The 16,158-nt window shown below is 43.7% G+C and overlaps 1 protein-coding gene across 1 annotated transcript in view; it reads left to right on the forward strand.

The window, feature by feature from the left end:
- LOC115461231 (retinol dehydrogenase 11-like) overlaps positions 1-16,158 on the forward strand; it is an 87,767-nt gene that overhangs the window by 40,658 nt on the left and 30,951 nt on the right. Inside the window, exons 3-4 of the mRNA XM_030190916.1 lie at positions 998-1,087; positions 6,826-7,020. Coding sequence (XP_030046776.1) covers positions 998-1,087; positions 6,826-7,020 — 285 coding nt within the window. The remainder of the gene's footprint in view (positions 1-997; positions 1,088-6,825; positions 7,021-16,158) is intronic.

Below are 16,158 nucleotides of genomic sequence, written 5' to 3' on the forward strand. Positions count from 1 at the left end.
GGAACAGAGATCCATAATGTTGAACCAATAACTCTGCTGCACTGTAGCAATGGCTTCCCAAAGTGCCAAAGTCCTCCAAGAGCTCCACCCTTTCTCTCTTTAGCCACCCTTCTCCTTGTGCTTTAGGTGAGGACCTCTCTCTCCTCAGCCTGTTAAAACCACACCCAACTGGCTCACCCAGGTCATGGGGGAGAGGTGAAGAAGAGAGAAGCTCAGAGCAGCTTGAAACATATTTGCAGATTGCCTTCTTTTTTTGAACTTCTCTAGCTGCATACACAGTTAACCATGTCAGTCCTGGGTTCCAGCAGTAGAGAATCCCACATTAAAAAGCAATTTTAAAAATAGCCTCTGGTGCACATAGATGAGAACACAGCAACAGTGATTAAGGCACATTATATATCCACAGTAACATGTCTGTTCCAGATAACAACATAGCATAGACTAGGCTAAAGGAGGTGTCACTTTCTGTGGCCAAATGATAGTGACATTTGTCAGTAGGGACATATCATATTATCCTATATGACTTGTATGTTTACTGAAAATGTTTCTTCTATTTTTACAAAAAGGTCCTCAGAAAGCACACCTCTTAAGATCTTACTCATTAAAAAATTGTGGGGGTTTTTTCCTTTCTCTGTCTATGGGGAAAAACCTTTACTGAATTCGGTCCTGAATCTTATCGAGGCTCCATGTTTTGAGGATATATCTGCACTTCTGCATTGAAGAGGGAATCTGTACAAATAAGCCAGCTCCAAAAATCATAACTAGAATGCTATACATATCTCCACCATATGTCTGAACAAGTGTAATCTGTTTTCTCTGCTTCGTGTCTCCTGGCTCTAATATTATTTATCTTTCTTTACTCCGTGAAGCTTTCATGGTATGCTGTCCTTTCATTCTTCCTGCATTCCTATACAATCCTCTCCAAAAGACTCTTTCCCTCTTCTGCATGTCTACCATTCAGTAGTTAAGGCTGAGTTCTGTCTATTGTATTTTTCAGGTATACCATTATCTATTACTTCAGAAGGCTTGGAATTAATTTGTGCCACCAACCATTTGGGACCCTTCCTCCTCACTAACCTTCTTCTGGGTAAGAGAAAAAAACATGCCAGCATTAAACCAGAATGAATTCCTCCTAAACGTAAGCCTTAGTTTCTAATTTTTAATGAAGAATTTTATTTCCACTGGGTTGGAATTGGTCCTTAAGATATCAATACAAAAAGAACCCCATTTTACTTAGAAGACAGAGATCAGAATTGAGATGTCTGGGTGAAGTGCTCCATTCTGGTGATATTTTAGAGAAGAATCTGCCAACACAGAGCCTTTTCTAAAATGCCTGCAGGACCACACATGCATTTCTCAACACGGGCAGTGGGAGCAGCTATTTTACAAACATACACAGCAAAAAATGAATGGCATGAACCTGGCAGCTTCCATACAGGTTGACACATGTGAAATGGCGATGCCATACTTCCACACTTAGCTGCCCCATTTTACAAATGTACATGTGTGAGTGCTGACAATTAAGTAGTGAGGATTCAGGAGTGCTGCCAATTAAGTAGTGAGGATTCAGGTTTAACTTGGTTTCATTTTGGAGGTGGAAATAAACTACATGGGATTCCAAAGAATGACTCTCAATCCCTCATGTAAGCCGTGACTGAAATGCTCTAATGTACCAAGGGTGGGGCAGTACCCCCCCGGGTGCAGGCAGCAAGGGGGTGTGACGAGCAGTCTCTTGGCTGTCGGTTGTGCCGGTCCCCTGCCCCCTCTAATGTCAGCTTCCTGTTCCGGAGCAGGGAAGCGACAGAGCCAACAGCCCCGTGACTGCTCAACACACCCCCTTGCTGAGGGTGTGCTGCACCCCCGGGGGGGGGGGGGGTTCCCGCTCCAGGTGGCAACTATGGTAGGTACGCCACTGCTGAAACGAGCACTTTTTTATGGTCTGTGTGTGCCTTTGAGCTGGTGTAAAGCTTGACATGGATATTTTGTCTCATACATGTGTATTCCCTTTGTAGAACAGAAATACATGTGTAGATTTTAGTCCCACTGAAGTCACAAACCACACCCCCTTGAAATGTCTGTGCAGCAGGGGTGTAGCCATGGGTGGGCCTGGACGGGCCCAGGCCCACCCATTTTCCCTCCAGGCCCGCCCATCTGCATTGCTGTCTTTATCCCTTTTGTCTCACGGAGGCAGCGCTTCCTTCCTGCCCTGTCTTCTCTCGAAGCTCCGCTGCATCGGTCCCTCCCTGCAAGTAGAATCCTTCTTCGCCGGTCGTGCTGCGCTGCGCTGCCATGCAATTGCACACGCAGCTACGCTCCTCCCCCTGCTGCGTCTATCTGGCCCTCTGTGATGCACTTCCTGTTTAGGGCCGGATGAACGCAGCAGGGGGAGGAGCGAAGCTGCATGTGCATGGCAGTGCAGCGCAGCGCGACCGGCGAAGGAGGATTCCACTTGCAGGGAGAGACCGATGCAGCGGAGCTTGGGGAGAAGACAGGGGAGGAAGGAAGCGCTGCCTCCGTGGGACAAAAGGGATAGAGAAAGCGCGAAGGATGCGGATGGGCGGACATGGAGGAAAAATGGCTGAGCTGCTGGGACATGGGAGGGAGAGGAGGAAGGGGCTGGAGGGAAGGGAGAGAGTTGCTGGGACATGGGAGGGAGAGGAAGAAGGGACTAGAATGAAGGGAGAGAGCTACTGGATATGGGAGGGAGAGGAAGAAGGGACTGGAGGGAAGGGAGAGAGCTACTGGATATGGGAGGGAGAGGAAGAAGGGACTGGAGGGAAGGGAGAGAGCTGCTGGACATGGGAGGGAGAGGAAGAAGGGACTGGAGGGAAGGGAGAGAGCCGCTGGGACATGGGAGGGAGAGGAAGAAGGGACTGGAGGGAAGGGAGAGAGCCGTTGGGACATGGGAGGGAGAGGAAGAAGGGACTGGAGGGAAGGGAGAGAGCCGCTGGGACATGGGAGGCAGAGGAAGAAGGGACTGGAGGGAAGGGAGAGAGCCGTTGGGACATGGGAGGGAGAGGAGGAAGGGAGAGAGCCGCTGGACATGGGAGGATAGGGAGAGAAAGAGGGGTGATGGATGGAAGGATGCAGAGAGAAAGGGGAGAGACTGGAAGGATGTGGAGAGAGAGAGAGAGAGAGAGAGGGGAGACTGAACAGAAAAGGGTAGAGAGATAGAGACACTAGATGGAAGGATCAGGAGAGAGGGTAGATGGGTGGAAGGATGAGGAGAGAAAGAGGGAAGACACTGGATGGAAGGGTAGGGAGAAAAAGGAGACGCTGGATGCAAAAGAAAGAGGGGAGCTGCTGGATGGAAAGAGGGAGAGGACAGAGTAGGGAAAGACTGGAGAATAAGAGGAAGGGGCATGTGGAGAACAAGGGTGAGGAAAAGATGAAAAGCCATAGGTGGTGAATGGACAGGAAACCCTGGCAAGAGAAAGACGAAGGAAATTAGAATCTAGAGACTGGGAGCAACACAATGAGAAAAAGTAAATGGCCATATAACAAAGGTAAAGAAAATAATTTTATTTTAATTTAGGATAAAGTAATATGGTACCTGTGTTAATAAAGTTTCAGAGACCAATACTTCCTTCCTTAGGTCAGGAGAGGATACCATAACAGCATTATACTGACCTAAGGCAGGAGGTTTTGGCCTCTGAAACTCATTGAAAAGGGTGTTAGGCTTTTAAAAAAATTTTCTGAAACCTGATGCACTGAAAAGCAGCACTTTACCCCTATTTGACAAATGCATCTGATTAGTGTGACTAAATTTTGCTGGGGAAGGGGGATAGAGAGAAACGTTTGTGCCCACCCCACTTTAGGTTCAGGCCCATCCAAAATTGGCAGTCTGGCTACGCCAGTGCTGTGCAGTGTCCTCCTCCACATGTAAATAGCTTTTTGAAATCAGTACTTACACTTGTATACAATATACACCTGTAAATGGAATTGTTTACATGTGGATATATTTCTAAAATAATGGCCAAAGTAAAGCACAGGTGTTGAAAGCATTAATACCGGGCTTTTGCCAGCTTTAATGACTAGAAATAATATACAGAACAATTCTCACACCAAACATATTACCAATTTCTGTATTAAATCTTCAAAATACTCTGTTGAAGATTTAATAAAGAAATTGGTAGCATCTTTGGTGTGAGAATTTTTGGTTGGTCACCTCCACTGTTTTGTTTGTTGTGTCTGATACTTGTGGAGGGTAGTTCTTCTGCATTTTGGTAGAAATAATATACTCCTTAAGAAACTCTTCATTTCAGATTTATAAAACATGCTCACGCACCATTCTTACGACTAAAATTTAGGCACACCCATTTAGGCCACCTAAAACCAGGCCTAAATACCTGCACCTAAGCTAGGCGCAGATTGGGTGTATCCTATAACGGTGCCTGTAGTTTTTTGAAATGCCCATGAGCTGCCTATGCCATGCCCCCTTTTTGGTTGTGCGCATTAGAATTTATGCACACCACATTATAGAATATGCCTAGAAAGTTATGCACGCAAATTCTAATTAAAGCCAATTAGTGCTGCTAATTGGTTTTTTTAAGTAGAACGTGTTGCTTTAGGATTGTTCTACTTAACCTATTGAGAAACAGAGCTGCATACTGACTTATTCTGATCAAGCGACTGGTGTAGTATCCATCTTTAGGAGACCACGGCATACCTTAGCTGTCAACCCAGAAATTTTACTAATCATTTTGTGCATTCTAGATTTTCTGTTTACAGTGCGTTTTGTCCCAAGGTTATTGTGATCATAAAGGTCTTTCTAAAGACCAGTCTCACATTTATTTAAGTTAGTCCTCAAGTGCTCGATTCAAACGTTCTCTTGGATACAACACAATATGACCCCTGAGGCAGGCACTTAGTGCTGAAACCCGGTGCTGTGTCGAGTCTTGCATGTTCTTGTATGTATTAGCAATAAAGTGTTTTTGTCATTGATGACCATCCCATGTCCCTGGTCTTTCTCAAGCCTTCTCCACCTTCCCACTTTTGTCTGCTGACTAAGTTCTATGTTGGTATCTTTCGGTTCTTCCTTTTTCCTATATTCTTTCAAAAGCATCAAAAGAAGGTAAAATATTTTATTGTGCTTTTTCCATTTTTGAATCTTTCTTCATATGTAAAACTTTGTAAATTTATATCTCAGACATATTGGACTAGATTCTATGTATGGCGCCTGAGAAATTGGCGCCAAGAAAAATCCTCCTAGGCATATTCTATAAACTGCACCTAAAGTTAGGCATAGTTTATAGAATACTAGTAAAAAAAGCCCCGTTTCTGATGCAAATGAAACGGGGGCTAGCAAGGTTTTCTTCAGAGTGTGCATGTGGGAGTGTGTGTATCCCTGCCTTCTGCCCTTTCTCCCTTCCCCTCTGCTCTCTGCCCCCCCCCCCCAGTTCTTCAGTGTTAAGTTTCCTGCTGTGCTGTGTTTGTTTGTGTTACAGAGAGAGTGAAGGCTCCGCCCTCTCTCCCCTCCCTCCTCCAGTCCTTCACTGTTACAAAGAGTGCGATTTCGTGCTGTGCTGTGTTTTCCTTCACTGTGTTACAGGGGTGGGGCAGACACTCATGGGGAAACCGGATATCTCTGCTGCTTCACACTTCCGGCTGGAGGCTTCATTAGAACGTTGGTGCTGCCTTTTATATATAGAGATGCCTAGCAGCCATGCTTGTGCCTAACTCTAGGCACATCAATTTACACCAAGTAAAACCTGGTGTAAATACCAGCGCCTAAGTTAGGTGCGGAGCAGGTCTATTCTATAAAACTGCATGTAAATTTTTGGAACACCCACCACCCAACCATGGCCATGCCCCCTTTTTGGCTGCATGCATTAGAATTTACATGCACCATTTTACAGAATACGCTTAGCAAGTTGTGTACTTAAATTATGATTGATACCAATTGGTGGCAATAATTGCTTGTTGTGGCAATTATCGGGTCTGACTGGCTCGTTATTCAATTTAATTACACACGCAAATCTGGAAAATGCCCAGATTTACACACACAATTCCAGTTGCACTATATAAAATCTTACTCTTTTGGGCAGTCTATCCTTGGAATCTCTGGTTTGTATTAGAGGCAATAGAGAGTGTGAAAATGACTTGTGCAGCTTTCCTGGTTCTCAGCTCACTGCTGCAGAGCTGTCAAGTTACCCAGCTCCAGGATGGAGACTTTCAGGCAGTCCTGTGTTTTAACTTATACCCCAAGTCAGTGTTCTATTTGTAGTCTCTGATACCATCATTTGAAATCAGAACTTCAGGTTCCATAATGTAGCAGGATAGGGTTGCAGAAATTCGGCACTGGCTCAGAATTTCCCTCCTGGAACTGGGTAACTTGGCAGCTCTCCATCTCTACCCATTAAGCCTCTCCATTCAAAGCATGTGCTGGCATAGTCTCCATGCTCACTCACAAACAATTACTACTATCATACCAACAGCTAGGCTCTGCACTTTTCCTTGTTACTTCTGGAGAGGTGAAATGATGATGGAGAGCCCAATATAGTGTAAATTCGGCCCTGTGCACAGCTGCAGGAAGGCTGTCAGAAAGGGAAGGGAGAGAGTAGCCCATCAGTAAGGAGCAATGTCATTATTAAGGAAGATGGAACGTAGCGTAGCTTGGAATAATACAGCTAACTCATGATTAATTTTTTTAATCGTGAGATTGATTGCAATTGAATTTTTAATTGTTCAACAACCCTAAATGTTACCCAGAAATTACACTAACTAGAGAATCAAGATGGAGGGACAATGAAGGAACATGCTTTGATTGCTTGCTATTTCCTTCTGCCTCATGCTTGCTCCTCTTTCTTCCTGAACCTGATACAGATTTAATGAAGGAATCTTCCTCTGGTCGCATTGTGAATGTGTCCTCATTCATGCACAATGAAGGAACAGTGAACTTCAAGTTTTTCAAGGGAGAAGGTCTGCAAACCTTTTATTCTTCTAGATTAATCTACAGCAATAGCAAGCTTATGAACATCCTCTTCACCAATGAGTTGGCAAGAAGACTTCAGGGTACAGGTCAGTGCTGTTAATAAACCAGAGTATATGGTATACAGAATATACATGTTTATGTGTATGCATGGGTGTGAATTTGTGCCTGCATCTCTTTAGCACCATGACTGGGGAATGGTCCATTGTTTGGTCACTAAGATTCAATGTAAAAAAAATGTAGTCAGAAATTTGGAGTGCTGAAATCCAAGGGAACAGTATACAATAAGACAAGGTGCTCAGTGTTGGTCCTTGAGGTCCACAACCCAGTCAGGTGTTATCGTTTATTAAAATTTAATATACCGCCTTCCTTGCATGCAAATCAAAGTGGTTTACATAAAATAATAATAAAACAGAAACTCAGAAAGGAACGCCAACTAATAGATAGAAAAGACCTAGGATTTCCCCAATGAATATGCATGAGATCTGTTTGCATGCACTGCCTCCATTGTATGTGTAATATCCCTTTATAGGGCGCATCTGGATTCAGAGTTCAACCTGGCTGGAGCCTCCCATTGGTCCCTTACTTGCTTAGCGCTCAGTGTCTCCACCTGGGGAAGGAAGCATTAGCAGGTGGGATTACCCTCTTCTCCCTCCAGGAAATTAAAAGAAATACAAATCCAAAGGGGAAATCTGCTGTGGACAAGGCTGACACTCGGATCCCACAGGTCGGACTAGGATCCGAGGGCCCGGGATGGTGCTGTGCAAGTTTAGGAGACACTTTCACTCTCTCAAGTTCAAGGAACACACGGGAGTCAGCAGTTTATGAAAACCTGTTCATTCTTCAACTCCGCAAAAGCAGGAACATGAAACCGGATGAACTCTCCAACATTGAGGATAATTCATTTTAAAACCACAATCCTTCTGGTATTCCCCAAGGGAACTCCTATATTATCCTGTCTTGAGTATATGTACAAGTGCTTTTCAGCAGGGCTATGTACACTTTCTACAAACTCCTCTCCATGCCTATCCCATAGAATAATGTTCTAAAGGCTATGCTCCTCTGTTTCAGCAGGCTTAGACCCCCTGTGGTCTGACCTTTCTCCAGCAGTGACCACCACTTTGGATCCAACCTGGTTGGGCACTCCCTGGCTCCGATCCCTGGCTCCCGAGCTGGGTCTCTTCTCTTCCCACCCGTAGTTCCACACCTCCTCAGTTGCTGCTTCCAGAGCCACTACTCCCCTTTACAGCCAATTATCAGACTTCTCCCAGTTAGGATTCCCCTTTCTGTCCTCCAGGCCAGTGGCAGGGAACCATCAGGTAACCAAAGACCCCTCCAAGGGCAAACTAACACCTTTATTTCCTCCCAATCTCCTCCCATCACTCTTCAGTACTAGGGCACTATCTTTCTGCATTTTATTCCAAATTCCACCCCTTGGGCTGGGCTTCCTCTCACCCAAGGACCTCCCAGTCACTCCTCCCAGTGACTTTCCACAGGGTCTTACTTTCTCAGAAATCTCCAACTTAACATGGGATTATATATGCAAATAGATCTCATACATATTGTAGGGTATGTTCTTTACAAGAGGTACTTAGCTGACAGAACAATACTAAATAGCAATATCCTGGACTCGTGTCTAGGGAAGCGTACCTCTTGATCCCAATGACAAGCTAGCTGTGCTGGAAAAGGAACAATGCCACAGAAGAAATATATATATTATTTATTATGTAAAGAAAAATATATGTATAAAAATAGTTCTGCAGCAAAATGCCAAGCAAAATACAATAACTTGCTATACAAAGAGATTATAACCAAAATACAGGTAATGACATATGATTATCCTAATGGACTTACTAAATGAGTGATTACACAACCAATTACAGTACTGAAATCCTAATGATTAGTATCAGAAGTTATACCACACGTCTTATGCAAAATACCGTAGCAGCTAAATTCACAGACCATAAGTCATGACGTAACCCATTTGTCACAGAATAAAGACAAGGACTAATTATCCCCCTGGCCATAGGAATAAATCCCAATCTCACCCTGCAGTCTGTTGCAGACTTCCAATGGTTCCGAAGCGGATTTCTCCTCTCAACTCGAGCTGAATTCTCAGCGAGTCTCTCAGTCCAGGAATAAGGTCCGAGATTTGAATACTGGATGCAAATGGTACAGTCTTAGATAAGGCCTGATATTGTAGCTGAGCAGGCCTTGTCAGTTGGTTACAAGGCACGCAGTTCACTGGTGTTAGGAAAATCAGTCTCTGGCTCATTTAGAGCGTTCTGTTCACCTGCCAATCCTCCGGTCGTCTCCCTTCTCTTCAGTCCAAACTTTTTGATATCCAAAGGTCAGATGATACCCGTGGACCAATCACATACGGTGACATAATGTCCAGCCAGCTTCATGGTCAAGAAGCAAGCCTTTGTTCAATGGCATGCAAACTCCCTGTCTGCTCAGATACTCCTGGAGCCCTGTGTTTCTCTCCTACAATCTTCCCAGGAGATAGCAGCCAGTTTGCAACACAAAATATGTCCTTGGATAAAGTCATCTTGCATTGCTCAGCACTAATGTTCCTTTGTAACCAAGCTGGTTTCTGATGGTTACAGGCTCAGGCTAAAATCCATATTGTTATTGGCCAAGACCAGCAAAGGTGAGATCTCAGGTAAATACCCCTCCTATATTCATTGTGGAAATCCTGAAAATCCAACTGGGTTGCGGACCTCGAGGATCAGCATTGAGCACCCCTGCAATGAGATGTGTACCAACCAGTAAAGAAACCTTGGGGAGATCACATCTGATGATCTCAAGGCAGTGAGATAGTGTGATAAGGTGGTAACCTGAGCCATACGGCGATAATGTTACGTTATGATACTAAGAGAAATGACTATGTCCAGACTCTACTATAAGAGCAACGTTGGTTACCTGTTGCACATAGAATTAAATTTAAGATCTTGATGATTGCTCAGTGTGCCTTTTATACTGGAATCTCAGTGTACCTTATCAGCCTTTACAATCTTTATGGTTGTTTCAAGCCAATTTACTGAAAGTGCCATCACATAAGCAACTATGGCTGGATGAATCTAGGTGAACAGCTTTTAGCTGTATTGCACTGCAGTTATGGAAGTCCTTACCATTAGAAGTATGTTTAGAAACTTCCACTCAGAAATTGAAAATAGCTTTTAAGACATGGCTATTTAGGCAAGCTTTTCAAGTAAATTAATCCAAGATGATTAGCTTCTTATTTGGAGATCATCCATAAGAGAATTGGAATAAGGTTAGGCAGTGGTCTATTATAAATTACAATCATGTTTACCCTTTTGTGTCTTATATTTTTTTTACAGTACTCTTTCATAATAATTGTGCTAAACATCTCTTCCTTATAGTGTTTCGAGGTGGTATTAAGGGCTCTCGTGTTAACCCGGCAGTAACTGGGCAGCATCTGGCACTGCCTAATTACTGCTGGGTACACTCCGGGGCTACAAAAATAAGTAATGTTTTGTAGCACCAGTAATGACGGCACGCTAGGGGTGGGAACTACTGCCAGGCTGCTGCGGTAGCCTGGCGGTACTTCCTGTATAGTGAGCAGTAAGCCCGCGTTGGGCTTACTGCCGTTTAGTAAAAGGAGCCCCAAGTTTTCTGTCAGATGAGTACTCTTTTATATTAATGCTTGTGCTATGACTCATTGTTCTCAACAAATGGTCCACATCATGCATGGTATTCCCCTGTCTTTCTTCTCCCTGAGGGTATACATATTTGGCTGCTTATGTCTTATCTCATATAACTTTTGGTCCCCTACACTATTTTGGGAGCTTCTCTCTAGAATGCCTCCATACTGTCTATATCCTTTCAGAGGTACAGCTCCAGTATGGGCACAATATTCTAGATGAAGTTACACCAATGACCTGTACAGAAGCTTTGTTGCCCCTTTTCCTGCTGGTTATGACTCTCCCTTTGCAGCCAGCATCCTTATTTATTCATTTATTTGAGTCATTTAATATACTGCTCTTCAAGGAAATATCAGAGCAGTAATGGAATTCAAAAAAGTGTGGGACAAACACAAAAGACTCTTGTTTAGGAGGATCAGATCCAAAGAAGTTTAGCAGAGATTAGGTATGAAAGCCGGTGCTGGGCAGACTTCTACAGTCTGTGCCCTGATCAAGGCTGAATAGATCTGGATGGGCTGGAGTGGAGCTATTCAAGGGCTTTGACAGCAACTTCAGAAATTTTAGAACAAGGCCAGTGCTGGGCAGACTTCTACGGTCTGTGTCCCAAAATTGGCAGGGAGTGACAGAGATTAAGTTATTCTAGTGTATAATCATGAAGAAGTTCAATCAGTGCAGAGTGCCAGATTAAACTCTGGCCACCTTATTGGACACATTAGATGTACCGCGGGTCTCTATCTGCCAACAATTACTATGTAATCACCTCTGATGAAATAAAGGTAGCCAGTCAGGGTTACAAAGCAGTTGGGAAGGTTAAGAGTGCACATGAGTGCATACAAAGTGGTGTCCGCAGTAATTTAACCCTTGGCCCATCTCTTCTACAGACTCAGGGATACCTGGTTTATTTTTGATAGAGGAGGACAAAGCAAATTTCCAAGGGGCTTTTGGCTTAAATTTGACAGAAAAACCACACAGTCATAACAGGATGAGGCTGTTCCAAAAATAAAGGGATCAATATTTATTCAGTGCTGCCATTTAAATTAATAAGTGTATTTAACACTAAATATATATATATATATATATATATATATACCATGTGGTTACCATGGTGGCACTATACATTTTGTTTAGGCCTGCTATTCAGTAGGCCTAAATTAAACATATAACTTATCTGGATTGCAGCTGAATATCAGTATTATCTGGATACTTTCTTGGCCTACCCTCGCTCCACCTTCCCTCCACTTAATTATACAGTCAGTATCAGGCCATCCAAACAAGCCAGTTATACATTTACCAGTGACCAGTGAATGTATAACTGCTTTTCAGTACTGGCCTCTACATTTTCTGAATTTTATACAGTAGAAGGGTCAATGACATGACAATTTGTGTGTTGATATCCATACAGAAACAGAAGAAAATCCAACACAGTCCAAACATTTCACAGATAGATGGTTATGTTGCTTCCCGCTAACCGGCGATATTCTGTGGGAGATAGCTGGCTATTCCCTGTTGAGTACCACCAGATAGCCGGTTATGGGGCATTTAACCAGCTAGGTGCTGATTCTGGCCAGTTAAATGCTTTTGAATATCGGGGGGGGGGGGGGGGGGGGGGGGGGGGGGGGGTCTGAGAATTGAAAATGCTAATTATCTACCTAGAGGGGTTCAACAAGTCAAGGAGGAGAGAGAAATGGATACAATTAACTCTCCAGATAGTTTAGATGTTACACAGGTTTTTAGAATCCTCCCAGGATGTCATTAGTAAAATATCTACTGTATTAATTCTCTTTGATTCAGAGGAGAATAAGTTGGCAATGTTAAGGTTTTTTAAGTTTCTCTGCAAATGTGTAGTGAACTATGAGAACAATCATCATGTTTTTATAGATCCCATACAGTTATACTCCTAGTAAATAAGCCAATTAAAGACAATTCAGAAAAAGTGGGGTCTGTTGCTTCTTTAACTTTTGATGCTGGAGGGATTATTGATTGATTAAAATCAGTTCTAAATTGTATTTGATGCTTGCTATTAGCTGATTTTGTTTTGACTTTGGTTGTTACTTCTACTAAATTGCTGTGCGCCTTCTGATGTAGGCTTTTCAGATTTATATTTTTGCTTAGTACAAAATTGTATTTTCTTTGCTTATTCTTCATTTTGATTGTCAATTTATGATAAAATCTTTCATTTAAAAAAATGACGTGGCCACAATTCACCCTCAGGCTGCATCAGGGGTACAAAGATACAGCAAATCCTAGTGTCAAACACAAGATTATTTCAGTAACAGGGGGATAGGGAACTTAAGAGCCAGGAATTTAATGAAAAGGGCAGTAGCGTAGCCAGAGTTTAATTTTTAGATGGGCCTGGATGTGGTCTGGGTGGGCACAGGCCTCGCATTTCCTCTCCACCCGCTACCCCCCCCCCCCCCCCCCCCGCGACAGCCCCCTGCACATGGTCAGTTCTGGTCATTTTTACTGACCTGAAGCGCCATTCTTCCTCCAGCACCGGTGATTCCCATAGCCAGCCTTCTGCCAGCGCGTGTCGTCGGAGCCTCTTCTCAGACGCATCCCGCCTACTCTGCAACTTCCTGTTTTCCGCAAAGGTGGGACGCAGGAAGCTGCAGAGTAGGCGGGACATGCCTGAGAAGAGGCCCTGACGATGCGCGCTGGCAGAAGGGTGGCTATGGGAATCGCCAGTGCTGCTGGAGGGAGAACGGCGCTTCAGGGCAGTAAAAGTGAGCAGACCACGCGGACGGGGAGAGCGGGCAGAAGAGGCTGGGCGGGCCTGGAGCAAAAGTGGCTGGGCCTGGGTCTGTCCAGGCCCACCCGTGGCTACGCCCCTGGAAAAGGGGCACAAAGCTGAAGGTTGGCCTACCATGTCATAACTTTGCACTGGCCCTGACAGAGAAAAGAAATAACACAGAGACCCTTTTACTAAGTGACGGTAAGACCACCGCGGGCTTACTGTGCGGCAATCTGGAAATACCACTGGCCCAACATGGGTGCCGGCAGTAATTCCACCCCCAGCATGCAGCATTTCCTGCGCCAGAGGAAATATTTGAAAAATATTTTGGCAGGGGGTTACTCAGCGGTAATCGGGCAGCATCATTCGCTACCCAGTTACCAACAGGTTAGCACGGGAACCCTTACCGCCACCTCAATGGTTGCCGTTAAATGCCCCCCCCCCCCCTGCATGGCCACACGGTAAGTGCAGTCTTACCACATGGTCATTTCTTTTTTCAGCCTTTTTACCCACTGGGCCCTTTTTACTGCAGCTTAGTAAAAGAGCCCCATAATGCATTAGGGATGTGTGTTTGTTAGTATACTTTTGGCTTATTAGTGTACCTTAAATATAGCCCCCCTGATATCCAACCTACATCATTCAGTGTACTTTTTTAAACACTGGTTACTGTGGGGGTTTCAGTTGTGGAGGAGTAGCTGTCATCCTGGGAAACTGGGTTTGATTATCACTGCAGCTCCTTGAGGCCATGGGCAAGTCACTTAACCCTCCATTGACCTAGGTATAAAAAACACCTTAGACTGTGAGCCCACCGGGGACAGATAAAGTACCTGCCTATAATGTGTACAGCACTGCGTACGTCTAGTAGTGCTACAGAAATGATAAGTAGTAGTAGTGGTAGGGTTTTGTCGGGGTATTCAGCACTGGTTCATACCTAGATACTGACACTGAATATCCAGGTACAAATTGGCCACTGGCACTTAGCTGGGTACTGTGATATTCAAGGCTGATATCCAGATAATGTTAGAACAGGCTGTTGCTTTCTATCTTTATCCATGTAGGGGTCAATTCTAGAAAGCGCATGCCTAGTTAGGTGCGAAAGTATAGTGTACTCAACAATTTCTTCCAGCTTGGCTCACAGTGTGGCTTACATCATGGAATGATGCTCTAGAAAGTTCTTAAAGATGGGGTCCTCGTACAATTTGTCCAGGGCTTGCTTCTGAAGTTAGGCATGGTTTATAGTGGAATTAGAAAAGGTGCAGAGAAGGGCGACGAAATTGATAAAGGGGATGGGACGACTTCCCTATGAGGAAAGGCTAAAGTGGCTGGGGCTCTTCAGCTTGGAGAAAAGATGGCTGAGGGGAGATATGATAGAGGTCTATAAAATAATGAGTGGAGTGGAAAGGGTAGACATGAAACGTCTGTTTACGCTTTCCAAAAATACTAGGACTAGGGGGCATGCGATGAAGCTACAAAGTAGTAAATTTAAAACGAATCTGAGAAAATGTTTCTTCATTCAACGTGTAATTCAACTGTGGAATTCGCTGCCAGAAAATGTGGTAAAGGCGATTAGGTTAGCAGAGTTTAAAAAAGGTTTGGACAGCTTCCTAAAGGGAAAGTCCATAGACCATTATTAAACTGGCCTTGGGAAAATCCACTATTTCTGGGATAAGCATCATAAAATGTTTTGTGATCTTGCCAGGTATTTGTGACCTGGATTGGCTACTGTTGGAAACAGGATGCTGGGCTTGATGGACCTTTGATCTGTCCCAGTACGGCAATACTTATGTCCATATTTAGGCGTGGCCATGTACATCACTGAAAACTTGGTGTAAATACCTGCACCTAAATGTGGGCACGTTCCCCAAAATTCTATAACCATGTGTGTAAATTTGAGTGATGCCCCCCCCCCCCCGCCAAGCTTACACTCCTCCCATAGCCATGCCCTTTTTTTCAGCTACATTCGTTAGAATTTACATGCATTTCTTTTTAAAATACACCTAAAAAGAAGTGCATGTAAATTCCAATTATTGCCAATTAGTGACAATTGGTTGATTGTAAGCTCTTCTGAGCAGGGACCGTCCTTATTCGTTAATTTGTACAGCGCTGCGTAACCCTAGTAGCGCTCTAGAAATATTAAGTAGTAGTAGTAGTAGTAGTTATTGGCCAATTATCATCACTGATTTGCTCTTTACTTAATTATGTAGCACGTGTAAATTGGACGCATGCATAATTTAACATGCATTATTCACCGCACCTTATGTAGAATCCGGGGGAAATGTTTGAGAATGAACTGAAAACAAACCAAAACTTTTACTGTGTATATTCATATAATTTATGAGCAACCAGCAATAGGGACAGAGTGCCTGCCCCAAGTGCCAAAATGCCTAATTGTGACTCTGACTGTGTCATGTACTCATCATGCTTCTTAAATTGTATAAAAAGTCAAATGGGAACAGCTATTCCTCTCTGCTTCATGGTTTTGTACATAGGCTGTGGACTTTCCCTCCTTCCCAGTTAAATATTAACTCCAAGCTTGCAAAGTCCAGCTATATTTGAATAGCTAGACTCTGTTGATCAAAGGGGAGGGTCAAGATCTTTCCTTGTAGAGTAAAATACATATTGAAGGATTTACATTGATCTTTGGTGAACTGTTCTGTAGATCATCAACCTTGCAGGGTCAGAGTTCCAGGGCACATGCAGAAGTACTAACTTAAGGCTCTGGATACATTTTTATGTATTTATTTATTTATAAAATGTTATGTACCCTCTCCCTAGTCTAAAAATGGATCAATCAAGAAAGTGTACATAAATAAATAAAACAACTAACA

This window comes from Microcaecilia unicolor, chromosome 2 (assembly GCF_901765095.1).
Source record: "Microcaecilia unicolor chromosome 2, aMicUni1.1, whole genome shotgun sequence".
Classification (NCBI taxonomy): Eukaryota; Metazoa; Chordata; class Amphibia; order Gymnophiona; family Siphonopidae; genus Microcaecilia; species Microcaecilia unicolor.